The sequence below is a fragment of the Lineus longissimus genome, chromosome 17 (genome assembly GCF_910592395.1).
Source record: "Lineus longissimus chromosome 17, tnLinLong1.2, whole genome shotgun sequence".
Lineage (NCBI taxonomy): Eukaryota > Metazoa > Nemertea > Pilidiophora > Heteronemertea > Lineidae > Lineus > Lineus longissimus.
In genome coordinates this window covers 12431824-12451428 of record NC_088324.1, presented here as the reverse complement: position 1 = coordinate 12451428, position 19605 = coordinate 12431824, and the positions used below count along the sequence as shown (strand labels likewise).

The following is a 19605-nucleotide window of genomic DNA, read 5'->3' as shown; positions in this document are numbered from 1 at the left end:
TGGTAAGTCAATAATTCTCTCAGCTCTTGAGAAGTCACGGTCCTACTTGAAGCTATTTTGCATGAAAAACCGCTTGTCTCATGCCAAAGTTGTCCCTTCAACAAAGAAAGATGGCAGCTGATTTTATGGTTTGAATGGCCATTTTGAAAAAGGGTTTGGAATCGAGGTCAACCAAAATAGTATTAATAAGGAAAGATCAAGTCAATATGCTTAAACATGAGCATCTGTAATAGAAACGGAAATAACGCCAAAAAGTAAACAACAACACGTGAGTGTGATCTTAAAATAGATACTGACACGATAATGAACGGAATTCCACGCCGTGACGTCATTTGCACCGACGAACGGCCATGTTTGATAAACCCCCACAAAATTGGTGGACATCGGAACTTCAGGGAAATTGCAAGAAAACAAGAAAAAGTATGAAAATAAAATTGGTATTTTCTCGTAAATGCACGGTAAGATTTCGCCGGAAATGTCCTCATTTGTTTATTTTGTGTAGTAGCATTGATATATGTCCTTGTCAAGTTCATTTTGTGGTTATTTATGTTCTAGCTATGCTCTGAAGTTGCCATCGCGTGCCATGCTCGAACGTCTGGTCGGCCATGATGATTGGGCAGGCATTCATTGTGCATGTCCTTATTTACAGATATATACATTGTATACCGATAGTTACTATGCACACAATACAATGACTTCGTGTCTGGCGAACACTAAGCCAGACCATGCATTCATAGAATTTGTTAACAATGTTTTTTAGGGAAATTTAGAAAGTACAGTACTGGTCAAAGTTGACATTCCCAAGTAAATTTGTACAGTTGCACAATCTGCTTAGTTGGCTCAGTCTTACAACAAGTTTATGTAACTATCAAAATTATGTTGCAATCGCTAATTGCACGATTTCTTTCATGTGAAGATATTATTATGTTGTAGCCATGTTAGCGTGTGGTGGTTTCATGTAATGACCAAGTCAACAGGTATGCCAGGTTGTTTATGCTAGCCCTTGTAGGCCTACCTATTATATGCCAAACCTAGCGGCTAGTAGAATTGTCTATACTGCTGTGTATTGTAAGTTTTTCGTTTCAGCAAGAGCGTACTTAAAATAATTTGGGCCAGTAGCATCAAATGAAGGGCTGATTGCTGTATGGTGTAATTGGGCTATAGCAGCTCTTTAATTTACTGCTGACTAAAGTAAAATGGAAGGATATGATCAAGTAGTCACCACTAACCTTCTTTATAGTAGTAATAGTATATTGCATTGGCCTACTTTGACCTGGTATCAGGTCACATATTTTTGGAGGTTGTGAATTCTCAAAGGATGGCTGTAACCTTACGCTGCACTTTCGTGAGGGGGGGGGGGGGGGTGGTGAAGTTAGTAAGCCTCCGGTGTGTAAAACAATGTGTAGAATTTTGACAACTTACATAATTTAGTGACAGTCAACTGAAAGCTTGATCATCAATCTGCAAGTGTGTTTACAATATCCTCAAACAAAATTAACCCCTGTTGTGTAGGCCTGCATTTCTGGAGAAAAATTTCTAAAAAGTTCTCGGAGGGTGAAATCTGATGTCGATGAATGTGGCTTAGAATGCTGCTGGCAAAGGTTTCTATTTCAGCTGTGGTGAGGTTCGACGAATTGGCGAAACTATAGGTTGCTTGGTTTGTTGCTACTATGGTTACCAGATAATACTCTGTTCAAATCCTTCTATCTCAAGACACACCTTTATGAAAGTCATAATCGCAGAACCACCCATCTATGAAGTAGCGCGCGAGTTCATATCAACCTTGCCGCACAAAATTATCAAGACAGCTATAGAAAAACTCTCGCCAATGTCTGTAATTGACAACTTATCATTAGCATCATGCAACATGAGCCGCAGATAAGTTGTGTTTATCGATTCCTGTTGATTTAGTTGAGCTAGTTTCGAGCTGCATGTTGATCGATTTCCTTGCTTATTATCTCTGCGTCTTTTGTCAGTGGACAAGCCTTAGGATGATGTCTTGTTTCTGTAGTCAATGTCATCACCGCCCAGGGATAGATTCGATTGGAACGTGGATGAAGACTCTTCCTGGAAGTGTCTTACTCTTAGCCATACCCGCAAAGATGCTGTATGAATCTGAAAGTGTTTTCAAGGGGTGCAAATGTACTGATGGGGCATATCTTGGCTTTAAAAGAAACTAATAAAGTGTTTTGCACATGGACCTGAATGGGGTCACGTCCCCATGTCCTTCATCTCAGGTCAGGTTATTTACTATCATTATTCTCCATCATCGCTATTGCTGTCACCTGAAGCTGTTACCATGGAAACTTATATTTTCTTCGCATTCATCGCTATGCTTGGTGATGTGAGCTTGGTGGAATTGGATGCTATTGGCCATTGTTAGCATGGATCGGGGAGGTTGATATGAAACTGCATGCTCTACTGCCTGCAGTTAATTTGCTCTTAGACTGAGGTTATGTGATGGAATAATTTGTTGTCGTCTTATTATCTTCCACACTCAAAAATGCCTATAACTTGCTATATAAGGATATGGTTGACTTGTTGAGCACCTTATGCGAATGACGTCAATTCCTCCTCACTCGTGGACGATTGCAATGATTGAATGATTCTGCAGTGAGCATACCAATGTACTGGGCTATGTGTAAACTCAATTTCCTGAAGGGGACAATGCGGTCAAGTTGATTACAAATGCAGTTCCTTTAAATTATTCTTTGCTCTCACTGCTTACCACGGGTTTGAGTGCAGTACGGAGTGCTTGTGTGGATAGATACGCTCCCTGAGGACTTGTCTCCAAGGTATAGCATTTGATTGCCAATCAAAGACTGATCGGTCCAATATTGGACCTGGTAATTGTCGATCATGATGGTGTTGAATACCTGCATAAATACGTTGTTGGTGTGTAGCTTGATCTTGATATGAATGTGCTGCTTCGATCAAGGTTAACTTGACTGGTTGTGTTTGTTTTTCCAGACCTCCAGGGTTAAATTCATACTCCTTCCTTTGCATACAGCTCTACCATTACCAATGTTGTTTTCATCCGACAACAGTGCTTGCATTGCCCAAAACAAACTCTGATCAGAAGTCTGGTGATATGCACTGAAGACAGGGTCATTTGCATGCTTCATCCTTGGCATATGTACAAAGCAAAGCCCCCCCCCCCCATGCTCAGCCAACATGGCAAGTATTCATTGGTCTGGCTCTATGTCATTAAACTTTTATTAATGAATAATGATTATGTATGTCATGTATAGATATGTATTATCCCTAGTTATATAGCAGCTGGATTCTAATCTTGGTAAAAAATGTCTAGTCTGCCAGATGACGGCACACCCTTCAGATGGACGAACAATTGTGTTTGTCTCATCTCCATAATACTTGGAAATGTATAATATCATGGAAATGTCATGAATGTTTTGGCCTGATTACCAAGTCTATTTGCCTTTTTAACTCCTCATTGTAGCACCTCGCTTCATAATTCATTGGGGAGCATATTCTGAAGGTGTTTTATGCTCCCAACAGAAACCAGGGGTATGATATCGTGGCCTCGGTCAGGTGACGGTTTCTGTAAACTTTTGCCATGGCAGCCATTTTGAAGTTACTTTCAGTCATGAACGTTTCATCAGATCGCGCCGATTTGTGGCTCTCAGCGTGAAAGATGTCGAAAGCCTTCTCATTCCGGCTATTTCTATTTGGATCACAATTCTGAGGAGGCTTGGTTTCTTCATATCATTAATATCGACTTATGTTGGTAGGTTCTGGTTGGAGGGTGCTTGCATGCAGTCATTGCCCAATTTATAATTATTTGACTACATGTATGTTCTAAACATCCAGTCTTCCGATCTTCGATGATACTGAATCATGACTTCAAAACTGATCCTGTTCTGAACTAGATGTTCATGAACAGGAATAAAGACCTTGACATCGCTGTGATCATTTCATGACTAGCAGTAGCACGAATAAAACGAATGATCTTTAAGTACTTTATTGTCACCATATTGATAGCAATCTCCACACAATGCAAATGGTGACACTTTGAATATAAAGTCAGTCAAGGAGAACTGCGGGTGGCCTTTAGACTAGACCAGACCTCACAATCTCTAGCATGTCTGACTGTCTGATGGTAGGTATGGGAAGGTACATGTACGGTAGGTTGATCTGTAATTTCTGAGGCGACCTGACCCAAGGACAAGTATCGAGCCATCCTTAGTCATTTTATAAAATGTGTCTGGCAAAATACAGTCTGATTGCCCCCAAACTGTTCCCGCAATGAAGATCAGGTTCCTGTTCAACACCATTTGAGTTGAGTGTGATAGTAATTTTCCATTGGTATTTCCACTGGCACCCCCCCCCTCCCCTGCACTCTTGATCACTTTGGCATGCATTCAGCTTATTGATTATTACTATCAGTCTGCATATGGCCATGCCTGTCAAATTTGAAGAGCGGTAATCATTTATCGTCTCTCATCAACTGGGTAGGGTCAACCTTTCAAGGCTATGACCTCATCAATAACAATAGGACCGATATCTGTGCTCGGTTCTATAAAGTGCTCTCTCAGTTCGATATTCGGCATCTTCAGACCTAATGATCGAATGGTCCATGGGTTCAAGCACCAGCACTGCATATTATCCAGTGCCAGTGGCACAGTTTTTTATAACTTGGGTGAAGTTGCCAGTTGGGCAATTTTCCAGGGTCATCCTTCTTCACAAACCCAGTGGTCCTCAGATATATTTTCTGTCTCCAGGTATATTCTCCAATATTGCTGGCTGTGACTGTGTGATTCGTAAATCGTAGCGGCTGCATTTTGATGTCAGTCGAATAATATTTGCTCATCAGGGTTTCCGTTAGTTTGGTGTGATTTATGTTCTGGGGCATTGTTTGGTTGTTTTGATTTGCGTGCTGTTTTGGCCAATTTATGGCCTTCGTCACTGGCTTTGATTTTCGTGGAAAACCAATTGAACTTGTAAATCAATTCAGCTTGAATTCCTGTCACAAGTGTAAGCTAGCTAGGGTTAGGGCATGCGTTAGGCTGACAACTATGTAAGCAGTTAAATTGAGGGAAGAAGCTCATCTCTGCTCAGTCTTGGCGCAGTATTGGCAACCAGGAATGTCAAAAACAAGCAAAGAAGGGGTATCCCAAAACTTAGTTTCCAGACCAGCATCACATTTCTTAAAGTCCACAGTCAAGCATACAGCCTGGACATTGTGCGCATTACCGTCCAAAGAGTTTTGTGGAAATATTGTCATGACAAATCTGGCGAGAATACGTACAATAGTTTGGCCCCAGTGAGTCTTTTGATATTATGACATTCAGTCCAGCTTCGCGGCATCATTTTTCGATGACACCGCATTACCTTTGACATTGACAGCCATTTTCACCTTGGCACAGTAATTTTCATAATATTATGATTTGGGTCAAGTTGGCAAGCAATCGCATTAATATCCAGTCAAAATATCTGGTATAAGAATTGAATGGGGGACTTGGAAAATCGCTTTTTCTTCTGCACCACAGTTGGGGGCATGTGGGTCTTAGGCCTGTGTGAAATTCGAATTGTGGTATTATTTTTTTGGCAGTCGGGAATCATGGGCTTTGTTTAGTATTGGAACTGATCCAACCAATTTGTTTTTTCATTTGAATTGGGGGTACAATTTCAATGCCTTTGACATTCGTGTGAAACAGAACCAGTTGTTCCATGAAGTAGGCCTATAGGTATAGCGTGCCAGTGTTTGTGTTGTTGACATCACATGAGTTCTTTTCTTTATCATAATCAAAACTCTTGGGAGAAAAAACCCTCCATGTGTGGGGTTAAACGTGATAAAATGGGAATATCTAAGACGCAGAATAGAAACTGTATGTTTTTCATCAAATCCGGCTTCTTTTCAATGACTGTCTGGAAACTCATCTTATGTCCTATATTTGGATAGAGTTCAGGTAAGGAACAAGTCATGCACACTTTCTTGATTCAGATTTATGGTGCACAAAGTGCTACTTTGTGCTTGATGTAATGATTTTGATTCTCAAAAGATATTGTTCTTCAGTTATGACTAACCTCCTTATCACATGTCATGTCACAGGAGAACTGCCACTGAGTGCCAGCCCAGCATTTGCATTCCTGTAAAAACGGCAGTTCTGTTGGATGTGACAAATTGTACAGTGAGCAGATACTCGTGACTCTGAAAATGCTGATCTTTTTTCCTTTCTTTTCTTTACAGAGACTGAACTATCCCAGTGGTAGAAGCAACCTTCTTGCTCTCAAAGACACCAGTCTTAGCTAGTCTTTATCTAAACTTTTTATGGGTGAGGTACGAGCTCATGATGGACCAGACCCTAAAAAGGTAAGATATCGAAATCACACTATCGGCTGGGTGGGAACTTTTGGGATAGTCCTGAGAGAGAGGGGAGGGGGAGAGTTTGCCTCCTCAGAAGACAAATTTGACAAAGATGTTCATCTTCAGTAATGGCCTTGAGCTGAAAAGTGTCGTAAAAATTAGCAAAAGTTTTACAAGGGATTGACCATGATGATAAAGATCCAGACTGTACAAGATGAACGCCTCCACTTCACAGGTTCATGTTGATGATTTCCTATAATCCATTCTGGAATACTCTGCAACAATATCACTGCACGAGGTCATTATCACCCCTTGAGCTTGGGGATGTTTGTCCTATCACTCAACCCCAATGTACATGCATGACCCCCCTAGTTTTCAGGTGTCTCCATTGAGAATTGTACCGCCTAGATGTCGAAACATTTAAAATCATCCATTTTGCAGGCTAAACTTCTGACAAATGGACACAATCACCTTCAACAGAACAATCTCCTACAGAACATGAAACCAGACTCAAACATGCTCGTCTTTGAGGATAACGAACACCGTGCAGTCACCTTGACCTGTCTCAACACGCTCAGAAAAAGTGGCCAGTTTTGCGATGTGACCTTGGAAGTCGGACCCCATGAACTATTGGCGCATAAGGCTGTTCTGGCAGCCGCCAGCGGCTACCTTTTGGATCTGTTTTCGCTCGAGGAGAATACAAGTCGCACCCACTTCAAACTGAATCACGTGGATTTCCGCACATTTCATATACTTGTGGATTACATCTACACATCGCGGTGAGTCGTTGATTCAGTCTAAAACTCATCTTGCATGTCATAACAAGTTTTAACTGGTTGTAGGAACCACTAAACGATAGACACCTACTGTGAGATAGAAGAGATAATTAGTACAAAAAGCAATAAAAAATTTCAGAGGCAGAAGCCACTAAATCCACTACAATTCATTTCAATTCAAGATCTCTTGAATTTTGGCATAGTGAATTTAATGCATTTTCCTATGTCCCCCTTGTCCCTTCAGCAAAACTCTAACTACGCACTTCCTTCTCCTGTTTTCAGATTGGAGGTACCAGTCGAACATGTGAAAGCTGTCTACAAATCTGCCATTCGCCTCAAGATGCCTCGAGCAGCCCAGGCATGCTCGGAATTCTTGGCCCAGAATCTAAGTCCTGTAAACTGCATTGGTGAGTTCTTTTTAAAGGCATTTTTGTGTAGGTGAATCCTGGTCAAAAGTCAAGGTTTTACAAGAAAAAAAATCCGAGTTTTTTGCCATAGCAAAAAGCAAATTGGCATCGCTGCAGATGACACTAGTTTGTTAAAAAATCAAATGATACATTTTCCAAGAAATTATGAGTGCTCAATGTCTTCATGGTTCGTCTCATCTCATGATTGTCGTTGTTTGGTAGCATAAATCACGAGAGAATGAACTATTTTTGTTTGACTAATTAGAATTCCTTTCGAAATTGAAGGTATCCGAGCATGTAGTACGGGTGACCTGAATACATCTCTGATGCGAAACTGTGATGAATATATTCATAGAAATATCCATGAGATTGCCGTTAGTAAGGAGTGTACCGCTCTGCCTCGAATTCAAGTCGAAATTGTTGGTAGGTATCATGAGAATTACAGCTACCTTTTGGAGTGGATTTAGTGCTCTTTCAGTTGGTCGCAATGTTTTTCAAAATCGAGAGTTCTAATTACTATTGGGCTTTGGGAAACTAGCCTGGTTCATTAGTTCAGCCGCCTAGTTTTTTTTCCTGTACCTTTTTTTCCGTATACCGTTCATATCAGCAACCTGTTATGTCAATTTATGTATCCATGCCCATGTTCTTTCAAATTCTATGAATATACACAGGTGTGATGTTAATTAGTGTATTGCATCTCTATATATCCATGTAGCATACTGCTGGATTACTGGGAGATTAGGCCAAATGGAGATATCTATTCGATTACAGTAGAACCTCGCTACTAGGACACATTGGGACTTCCATGGGCTGTACTTATTAGGGAGGTGTCCTCATTTGAGATGTAAAATTGTATGATGATGCCAGTTTTTGATATTTCCACTTGGGTTTTGACCAATCCAAGGTGATGTAATGCTATGTCCTGAACAGGCAATTGTTAGGTATCTTCTGATTGGCAAATCCCTGATTAGAACTCCCAAATCCCCTAATAGTCAATAGTGTTTATCTTGCAAATAAAACATCTGACTTTAGTTTGCTGTGTCCATCTTGTTTTAGGTGCTGCTAGTCTTCATCTTGATGAGACGAATGAGAAGCAGATCTATAGACTGGTGGTGGATTGGGTGAAGGATACCGTGAATGGGGTTGATGATCTTGATGCCATAACTGATCATGTGAGTAACGAGCTAATGGATAATATTCATCCGTTAGGTTGTACAGCATGTGACAGGGTCAAGCAACCCTATGCACATGACATCACACATCCAGTTGAATACTGACTGTGCTTCCATCTACATGCTGTCCGCAACCAACAGTGAGTGCTAAATGTATCTGCCTTGCTTATACACTTGCCCATACAGTTCGTCTGACTTCGTGAGTGTATCTTGCTGGATCTAGACCACATCTCCTGTTTTCCTTTTCAGGTGAATGTTGTGTACCTCGGCGCCGACTGCATGCTACACGACTGTGTCAACATCGATGACATCACAGTAAACAGTACAGAGTACGTCCAAGACTACAAGAAACTCAGCAAGAAGCGACAAATGACACCAAGTAAATCCAAGGAGAAATTAAAGGATCAGCCTTCCTCTTCTATTGTCGCCAGGAAGTTGCAGCTGGAAGGCGACATTGAGGAGATTCCAGTTGAGGATGAGTGGAAGGTGATTGCATCAGAGAAGAGCATCGAGAAAGGTATTATTTACATTCGGAAGATTCTTCTGTACAGGGGGAGTAAAGTTAGCTCCCTTTTGTAAAGGTGCAGCCAGTGGGCCAAGGAGGATACCGGTGGTGTGTAACAAGAAGTTTATACGGCACCTGAAGAAGTTGAATAACACACTATTAATCATAGCCTCTTCATGGGAGAATGAAATGGCGTCATTATGGGAATTACTTGATTTCTATATTGCATTGTATGAAATTCAATTCAAGTTTTCTTGCAGACGGCCATTCCTTTTGTGTCTGTATCCTTCACAACAAGCTCGTCACCATCTCCATCCACATTCGACCAACTCCCCACATCACCAATGGCAACAGTGACGTCAACGGACACACTCTCTCGCCATGTGGCAGCCCCAAGCTGAAGAGCGTGAAAAACGTTTTCGACCCTGAACGCCAGATGTCTCTAGTGTTGTTGGCGCCAATGAGTAATGGCAGGAGTGGTCTGGGCGTGGCTGTCATGGATGAAAAGATTATCACTATGGGTATGTAAAGCTGCAGCCTTGAGGTGGCACTTATAAAATCTATATGTTCATATTCAGGTCATTGCAATTCAATTAGCATCATCCTTTAGCTGTAGGTCCAGTAGTCTAAAACTACATTGTCCAGTTCTAAGGCAACTACTGCAGATAAATCAAAACACTTACTTTCTCTGTAGGTGGTTACGAGCGCGGAGAGTGTTTCCGATCGGTAGAGCAATATGATCCGAAGAAGAACAAATGGACAGAGCTCCCAGACATGCGGGAAATGCGAGCCAGATTTGATGCTGCGGAGCACAATGGTTGCCTATACGCTTGTGGAGGGTCGGACGGTTTCACAGAGCTGAGTTCGATTGAGTATTTCGATGGGAAAGTGCAGATGTGGTCACCCTTGCCCAATATGAAGCAGAGTAGGGCTAGCACAGGTTTGTCAAAAGAAGACTTTTGTCGTGCAAGAACAAATTTTGTAGAGTTGTTCTTTTTATGGGAAACAGTTCCGGTTCAGGCTTGATTTGGTTCACTCTTTACTTTCATTCAAGTCTTGTTGAATGTGCTGTCCAAATCTGTGTGGTAGTTCATGCACAAAGGTTGATTTGACTTTATCTCTCCTCAATTTTTTGATTTTCAGAAAACTTGCTTTGCTCTGAATAATCTGTCCTCTGACCCTTGTGGTACTCCGTCCATACTAACGTCGTGCGCTCTATTTCTAGGTATCGCCATCTTGAATGACAAGCTTTACTGTATAGGTGGCAGTAGTGGTCAAGGCGGGATGAAAAGCTGCGAGGTGCTCGATCTGAAAGAAGGAGTCTGGTCCGAGATTGCCCACACGCGTAGTAGTAAGTATTGCGATTTGCTTGTTCATTCACTTGTAATGTGTCCTATGTTGTTGCTATAACAGATTCACTATTAGGGACATAGTAGTGCACACTGGACACTTATTACTGTAGCAGTTGAATGGGCCCCCTGTTGTTTTTCACCAGTGCTCCTTATATTCTTCCTGAGATGAAGAGGACTATGCGGGTATGCAAACAAAGGAAAGAATTCTTAAACTAAACTTGAATTTATCTGCAATTTGGGGCATGAAAAAGCTTTATGGTTTTGGAGGTGGAATTGAATTTGGAACAGTAAGTTAGCTTTGAAGATTTCCTCACAAAACAGCACCACATGAAAATCAACTTGGTGAAAAACAACTGCAAGGTAATTCAACTGCTGTGGTACATGTCTCAACTATTCTCACATTCTTTCATTTAGGAATTGAATTGCTTCGTTTAAATGGAAAAAATTCTAGCTGGTCTGAGACGGCCTGGGTGTAGACTGAAGCAGGTAACTGTTAGTATAGTCGGCAGACTATGGTGCCATTGTCAATCAGTGATGGGAAAGTATAACCTTATTGCAGGGTTCTCCAGAACAGGCTTTCAAAGTGGTTGCCTTCAGATAATGTTAACCTGGGACCAGTTCTATCTGTAATTACAAAGATGGTGCATCATTTACGACTCCTGCTCCAACTCAGCTTTGAGAGAGAACTCGTCTAATGACAATTTACACTCGTCAAAATTTACCAAGGTTTACACACTGATCAACAGCTTATACCTACACAATAGCATTTTAAAATTCTGATTGGACCTGTCCATATGGTGGTAATACATGTAATGAAGTCGTATTCTAAATTGTGATGACAGATGAGTTTTTGGGTTTCATGTGGTCGTGCTCTTAGTTTTTCTTGGCCATTTGGAGGACCCTGCTTATCCAGTGACCCCATATACAATGTGTGTGTGTGACTAGCAACAGGAAACTAATTTTGTCTGAATACTAAAGAGGGCCTCCTCATTGTCTACATTTCAGGTTCTGGAAAGGTAAGATAATAGCCTCCATGCGGAAGAAGACACAAGTCAAAGAGAATGGGTCAATTCTTCAAGAATTCTTTGTGAGAAGTATCTTTAGGAAAATTGTTCAAGTCAGTTACTCAATTTGAACACTGAACATATGTTTCAGTTAGATGTTGCCAGTTTCATTGATGGCAATGTGAAGTTTATATCTAAGTTAATATAATCAGCTGTCATCTTATTAAGCTGTCAGCGACCACTCAACTCTGTGATATAGCCTTGTCCTAGCGCTCAGCATGTGCAGTTCATTATCCCCTTATAATAGGATGTTAAGCTATATTATTAGTGCAGGATTTGGTTGTCACAGTGGATACAGTTATTGGTTTACCTTAAAAATAGTGCTATCCTAAAAGACAGAAGACTAGTTTAAACTAGCTTAAATACCATTATACCCTCTAACCCTTGACTAGGACTAAGGAAGGCCTGGTTTCTTATGTTGAAAGGGTAAACCGATACCTATATATCCACCATGGTATACCTCTTACCCCACCTGTTAATGCTCCACCCCCAAGCCGCAGCCATGTATTGATATTTCTTTAGGCCTACTTGCGTAGGACTTAACTGGTTCTGTTAATGGTATTTTCAGGTGCAGTCCTGATCACAATTGACATCCCTAAATTCGCATATGTTATGCACAATTTACATGTAACTTTCACACAACCTACAAGCTGGGAATGTCAATTGTGACTTGGACTGTAGACGGCGTGTTAGAATAGCATTTTGCATTAATATTAGTGTTTTTTACATGAGTTGCATTCACATTTAAAGCATGCATCATTTGCCTCTATTTAGATCCAATATAATGACCTACTGGTCAATACCTCATCATGATACAACTCACTGAGATTAGCATGATGCAACAGGTCAGATTCAGGCAAATCATAAGTGGAACTCTGAAAATACTGAAGGTTATGATTAAGTCTTAGTGTCAGGCGTGCCATATGTTGACATTTTATGTTAATTTCTTAGCTACATGTAGCCTTCCTGGCAATTATTGGCACAACCCCTGGCAAGTCATTTTGTCTGCCTTGTATTAACTTTCATTGTTCTTTGGATAAGGCTATTTCACATTGTTTGATGTAACTGATAGAAGTATTTGTAACTTGACCTAATTACATTCATAAGAATCAGCAAAGAATTCTTGAAAAAGTTGCCTCGCAACACAATGATGGAACTCACCTCACAATGATCAGCGTACCAACATTGACCAAGGACAAGATTTCAACATGATGAAGAACGCAGATGCTTTTTCCAGAGGGCTGGCTATCCATGGCCGGGGGATCATAGGGTGGGGAGGGCTTCAGTTAGCTTTGCAAGAACATTAAGCAAAGCAACCAATATTATCCTATTCTCAATGAAATTATTTTCTTATCAATCGAGAGAAAAACGGAAGTGTTTCTTGGGAACAATGTGGACTTTCGGGGAATTGGGATGAGTTTTGGTCAGGTTGGATAGGCTATCCCTGTGAAAATTGAATCATTTGGCTTTGGGGGTTCAAGACAACCATTGATATTGGGCCTGAAGAACACCAACTTTAGCTACCTTGGTTTCTATTCTGTTGTGGTGTGTGAGTGTGCTTGCTTTGAGAGCCGTCCCTACGACCCTCTGTCTTTTCCAGGGCGTTCCGAGGCCGGTGTCTGTTGCCTTGCCGATTGTGTCTATGCGGTTGGTGGCTGTGATTCCTGGAATTGCCTGAACACGGTTGAGCGGTACGACCCTGATGAGCCTGACCGCTGGACGATGGTCTCACACATGAAGAGTTGTCGACGTGGCGCTGGTGTAGCTGCCTTTGATGGTAGGTGGCGTTGTTCATAACTTGGCAGAGTTGTATATCCTCTGTTGCTCTGGATAACGGTTCCCTCCTTCTGATACATCATTATTTGTTTTGAGTGGAGAAATCGATTGATGTCAAATAAAACACTCTGAATAACCAAGTTAAGCTGGATCGCTGTCTCTGTTTGAGCATGATTTGATGCATAAGCCACAGGTGATGGAACAGTTCTTGAAACTATCTTGGCAGGTGTCGGCATTTTGAATTGACTAGGTTTGCTTTCTCAGATGAACAAAAGACTAAATATGTCTGTTTCTGTTTCCTTCTTGCAGACAAAATCTATGTTGTTGGTGGCAGTGACGGAAGTTCTGCACAGAACACAGTCGAAATCTACGATCCGAAGAAAGACGCCTGGAGCTACGGACCCTCAATGGGAATCCCACGTGTCAATGTCGCTGTTGCTGTTGTTGGAAGACGGTTGTACGCCCTCGGCGGATTCAACGGGAAAGTCTTCTTGGATACGATTGAGTATCTGGACCTTGATGTTGGAGAGTGGAGCAGCTATGTACCAACTGAGTTTGTGTAAGATTTCATCATCATTCCATCCTAGGCCCTGCTTTATTGGTTAAATCTGTTATAAAAAGAATACTGCCTGCTTGGAATTGTGACCCCAGCTTGTGGCCAATGGAGGTTGGTGTACAATTACTTGGAAGATGAAAATATTTTTGGAGGTTCTGTTACACTCGGGCTTCAGTACTAGTCTATTATGTCACATTTCTGAACAATAACAACAGGTATGGGTTCTGGATCGAGTTCAGATGTTCTGTTGTCTGTCTATTCACAACCGGCTTTGGCCTCGGATTATTAGCGGAACGTACGTGTACTATAGTATACTATTTTACTATTGTTCAGAGATTGCAGAATAGGGACATTTCACATCACTGTGTGCATCCATAATTGCAAATAGGCAGCATTATTTTGAGAAGAGGGTGAACTTTATGAGATGGAGTTGTTCGAGGCATTTTTATGTTAAATTGTTTATGGAATTTGGAAAACTTAAAGTCGCCTTTATATTGAAAGCAGGGCCTACCGTCTCAGTTTTGAAGGTTAAAATTTGATTTAAACCACTGCATGAATATAATTCTACTCTTGAGCGTTTCCTTTTGGAAGTGATGACTCTTTAATGTGTTGCTATCTAGCCTTCAGAGTTTAGAATAAGTCTGGTCAGGAATATGTACATTTAGAGTTTGTGTTTTTGACATTCTGTATCAAACCCGGAAGTATTTGCAATAATTTTATTTCGAGTTTCTTGAACTTTGTGGTACATTTAATTTGGTGTTTTCTTCCTCTGTGTTTTAAATTTTGCCCTTTGCAAACCTCTAATAACGTAATTTGAATAATTTGGTTATTGTGCTGCCATATACATGTATTTTGGCAATATCTGTGAACCCGAAAATAGAAGAGCATGCAAACATTTCCGAGTTAGTTGAGTGTTTCTTTTAGGCCTCCGTTTGGTGCGTTGTATTGTTATATTGTTGTTTCTTTTCTTTGTGTGTTCTAATACAGGGTTTTTGCTTTAAAACTGTACAGTAGTGCATTTTGAAACCAACTTTTCTTTGATTGTTTCATCACTTTTGACTGTCAAGTTGAAGTGTTTGTTTGTCAAGTTTGGAAACAAATTGGCATTGAGTGGAGTAATGATTTTAGTGGAAGAGCTAGACCACTGTACATTGCATTCTTTTTCAGTTGTTTTACATAAGAAAGGGTAGTTACATGACAATAAAATGAGCAAATTATTATCATTTAATCAAGAGAATCTTGGTCATCAAAAGGTGTATACATCTACATGGACATGTATGACAGAGGCTCCAAGTGGCATCCCTGCAAATACGGTACCCATGTCCTTGAAAGCTACCAATGATTTGAGTATTGAGGTATACTAGTTATGCTATTCCATGGAGAGATAAGCCCCAGCTGATGTTGACTAAGGTGCTCTGACTCGGGAACTTGGCCCGAATGATTTGGAGTCAAGGGGATGTTGGACAACCAGGTTCTTCTGTCATACATATTCCTATATAGTCATTTATAACAAGTGGATTCTTATTGAATGAAATCAGGAATGATAATATTTTGATGATCTCTTTTTCAGACCAACAATTGACTAAAGCATTTGTATAATCATTGTAAGTAGAGACTGGGGTTAGGAATTTGATTTATAGATGTTTTGTTCTTGAGATGTTTTGTTGATGGTGTTCTTATTTATTTTGTCAAGTTCTTTCAATTGTTAACTTCTTGACTTTTTTGTTACATTGCTGTGGCATAGACTGTGAATTGCTGGAATAAATTATGAAATGGTTCAGATATGTAATTATTTTGATATCTGATCCCACTGGCAGCTTATTTGTATTCAACAACTATGCTAGATGCCACTGGGCAAGATTATTCTGTGTCGAGAGAAAATGCCAAATTGATGGTCTATGGATGGAATTTAATTATGAACTTTATCTTGATTGGTATATCCAAGGAATGACATCGGTACTGCAGATTCCTAGCCCCAGTTTATTGGTACAGGGACTATAGTACTATTGTTTTGTTTGATACCATAATAAACAGTGCATGTATCATATTGTGTGCTATAAGTCGTACTTCCACCTATCAAATCCCCGTGTCTTTTGCGCTTACACCTATGAATTGCCGTGTCTAAATAGACCCGTGTGTCAAATCCCCGTGTCTATTAGCCCCATCGAGCTCGATGGGGCTAATTTAGACCTGTATTCAACACGGGTTTGTTGGTAGGTGGAATCTGAATAGCCCCGCGACAGATGGCGCGGTGTAGTTGCCTCGGTATTGCGCTCGCGAAATTCATCTCCAACGGGAAAGAAACACAGGAGAGCTCCCTACCTACAGCGTACCTGTCGCCGGGGCTATTAACCATTATCTAACACCACTGATAGGTGTAAGTGCGCCCCGGGTTTTTTGACACACTGCGAAGACACGAGTCTTGAAAAAACACGGGGTTTTATGATAGGTGGAACTACAACTATTTATTTTGAACGCTTTGTGTATAATAAGTGATTATCAGAACACTTTCGCTGCAAATGTGCCTCAATCCACAACCTGAATCAAATTAGTCGCTGATTGGCTGTATGCCGATTACTGACTTGCCCCTCCTACATTCCCGACTTGTTTTAATTAAGGTAAGTGGGGTTGTGCAGCAAAAGCGATGTGTAAAATACTTGTACAGTAGCCGTTGACTGGTTTAACTGCAATCACTTGTCATTTTGTCATGGCTCGTTTGCTCTGCGCTTTAGGCAACGAGGCTTTACTCCTGTTGGAGTAAGCTCTCTGCATGCCGAAAAATGTTGATGAAATTATCTCTTTCTATAGGAACTAATGACGACACCTATATTGACTATTGACTATTATGACCATGTATTTTCGGAATCTTTCGGAGCTGTTATATATTGACAGATGCTTGATGCTGTATTTTGATATACATGTTGTCTCCATACTTTTCTAGACCTCGGCGTACAGTGAATGTTTTACATGTATTCCATGCTGACATACTGAGTGATGGTATATATTTTGATGGCGCACTCATGTTTTGTGAAAATAATTGTCATAGTGCGCACACGTCTTGTCGATTGGGTGGTTTATTTGACAGGCAACTCTTTATCATCTTCTCGTTAAATAGATAATTTCTGGCCACAAAATTGATATATGTTCACCACCAGTAGCACGAAAAACAAGTTTGTTGTGTGATTGTCAGTTTTGTGAGCATTCTTAATTGAGTCGTTGGGCAAAATTGACATGCCTAAACGTTAAGGCAGGAAAGGAAAGTTCTTGTGACTGAAAGATGGTAGACTGCATGACTTCAGTGATTATACAGTCGCATGCAGGGCCAAAGTTTCATTGACTTGAGTTAAGAATTATTATTTAGAGCCAGATGAGCACAACATGCATTTGAACCACCTGGTAGGTTGGGTCTCTTTGTCAAAATCGATAAGACTATGAACTTTTTCTGCCGTCTACATTGGTATTGCTCACATTTTGTGAAATGCATGGTACCACATAACTTTATGACGTGTCATATTTTGAAGATATAAACATATACATGTACTGTCTATTTTCACATCAGTATTTTGTATGGATAGTTTGGACAAGGTTATGAGGTAACTATTCCTCCAAGATATTGAACTCCGTTCACCGCACTGGATTTCAATATTCATGTCAATTTATTTTTGGGATGACTGACAGCCTCTCCCTTTGGTGAAGCAGCTGCGTAGGGCTAGATTTTTCAGCAGATTTTCTGGGTGATCTGACATTAGAAATGTCTTGTTTGTTTTGCTTTATATTATCTGCATGCAAAGGGGTTTAGGTGCACATTTTATCAATATTCAGACATGATTAGTCAGTTTCCAAATGACAAGCTTGTGCTAAAAGATGTTGCTTGCTAAAAATTTAACCAGAATTACATGAACATGTGCAGACAAGTTTTTCTGGGACGAGAGTTTGTTTGGAAATTTCTTAAGACCAATATCACAATGTGAATGACACTCAGGCATAATACCACCGTACATGTTAATGTTTTGATCCTGCTCGATCTTAAAATATTTGAATAAACTGGAAAGAAAGGGATTGAGTTTCCTGTGACTGAGGTGCAGGTTTGTGAAGACTTGTTCAATGAGTCAATAGATAGATAGATTTGCTATTGCTGCAGATTTGGATCAAATTGACTTCAAGGAAGAGTATCTCGAAGTAATTATGTTGGTCTGACACTAATTAAGTAGACTTCCTTTGCAGTGGGCACTGCAGTTATACACCAGTGTGCACAATTGTTAAAATGTCTGTGTACCTATTCTACTTCATCCACTAACTGCCCTCTGTACAGAAATATGTTAAGCCTTGCAAAATCAGGAGACACCACTCCTTAAGTTTCACCAGAATAGCCAACATTACCAACTTCAGTAACATGGAGCTAGCACTAGTCTTTATTAATTGTTGCTGGCAAGTTTAGCACTGTCTGCTTGTACAAAGTTCTCATGTTACAAAAAGAAAAATAGGAAAATATGGAGTCTGGTCAACTATATTTTGAATTGGGAATGATGCGGAAGCATAACTGTACAATACAGGTATATGTTTTGCTCCTTTTCTCAAATTGAAATGTAGTATAGTGCAGTTGTTCAAAAGAATAAAAAACACATTCATAAAAATAATGCAGGTTTATTCTTCCAATTATGTTATTTATATATAAACGGTTTTCAAGTAATTCTGTACTGATTTAGTTGTGCATGACTGCGTGTGTTCTCAACTAATAAAGTCACAATGAAATTAAATACTGTCCTTTTGAGTTTTGTATTTCTTTATTGGGAGAATGTCAATAAATATCCCAACCTGTATTATCCCCATTCTCCTGAAATCGCCTCATGAGTGAAACCATCATGAAATGGATACCAGTATCGCATATCGCTGCTGGATGTCAAGCTGGTCAGTTGCCCCCTCCTCCATATAGGCTGCATTGGTACATAAATCATCTCCTTTTAATGGGACTGTGACCTGAGCGACCTCCGTGTGTCCTGAATAGATTCAGATCATTGCATTTAGGTGTGATTCATGAATTGGTTGGTCATCATGGAGCTCACCTGATTACATCGGAAGGTTACTTTCTAATCGGCAAGAAATATAATCATTTGGAAAACACACTAAATCAATAGCTCTGATCCTTTCCACCAGCGTCGCTTTGGTCCGTTGTCGGGGGCCAAGCCAAGTTCGTTGGATGCCGAGGGAGTGCAATGCGCATCCTGGAAACACAGCATCGCGGTATTGTCCGGGAGATCCGATAGCCAATTTCTTCATTCCCCTATTCATCATTGTCATCATTCGATAATGTTAATCTGGAGTTCCTTTCAATGTCATCATGTCCTTCTGCTAAGTTAAACTGATAGTGTCTTTCACGATCAAATACAGTGCAATGGACTTTGCAAATAGGACAAAATGATGATGGGTTGCCATGCATGTAACTATTTGCGAATGCTTTTAAACATGGGGTACAGAATGAATGCGTACAAGGTTTAAATGTCTTAAGTGTCTTTTCTTCACATAGGCACATGAGACAAATTGGGTCTATTGCAGATTTCGTTAGTGCAGCTGTGTCTAACAATACTTCTGAGGTTGCTGGGCTAACAGCATCTGTGGAAACAGGTACTGCGAATTCAACTTTTTCTTTGGGTTCTACAGGTCCTAATGAA

At 40.4% G+C, this 19605-nt stretch overlaps 1 protein-coding gene across 5 annotated transcripts; it reads left to right on the top strand.

The window, feature by feature from the left end:
• Positions 1-358: 358 nt before the first annotated feature.
• LOC135501071 (influenza virus NS1A-binding protein homolog) lies at positions 359-18693 on the top strand. 5 transcript variants are annotated; one of them, XM_064792819.1, is made up of 13 exons: positions 359-458; positions 6212-6334; positions 6770-7107; positions 7387-7511; positions 7797-7934; positions 8568-8683; positions 8933-9200; positions 9449-9709; positions 9883-10128; positions 10414-10539; positions 13205-13381; positions 13690-13939; positions 15507-18693. In XM_064792819.1, exons 2-13 carry the CDS (start codon positions 6293-6295, stop codon positions 15520-15522), a joined length of 2103 nt encoding a protein of 700 aa, XP_064648889.1. In that variant the 5' UTR covers positions 359-458; positions 6212-6292; the 3' UTR covers positions 15523-18693. The 5 variants fall into 5 exon arrangements, with proteins under 5 accessions (XP_064648889.1, XP_064648893.1, XP_064648891.1 ...); XM_064792821.1 differs by lacking the exon at positions 359-458 and adding an exon at positions 3507-3528; XM_064792820.1 differs by lacking the exon at positions 359-458 and adding an exon at positions 3549-3748.
• Positions 18694-19605: the final 912 nt, after the last annotated feature.

What these genes read in the sequence shown, in the direction of transcription:
- LOC135501071 (XM_064792819.1), top strand. Translation starts at nt 6,293, where the DNA reads ATGGGTGAGGTACGAGCTCATGATGGACCAGACCCTAAAAAG. An exon ending in GATTGCCCACACGCGTAGTA is followed by an intron (nt 10,540 to 13,204) that starts GTAAGTATTGCG and finishes TGTCTTTTCCAG; the next exon opens with GGCGTTCCGAGGCCGGTGTC. An exon ending in TGGTGTAGCTGCCTTTGATG is followed by an intron (nt 13,382 to 13,689) that starts GTAGGTGGCGTT and finishes TCCTTCTTGCAG; the next exon opens with ACAAAATCTATGTTGTTGGT.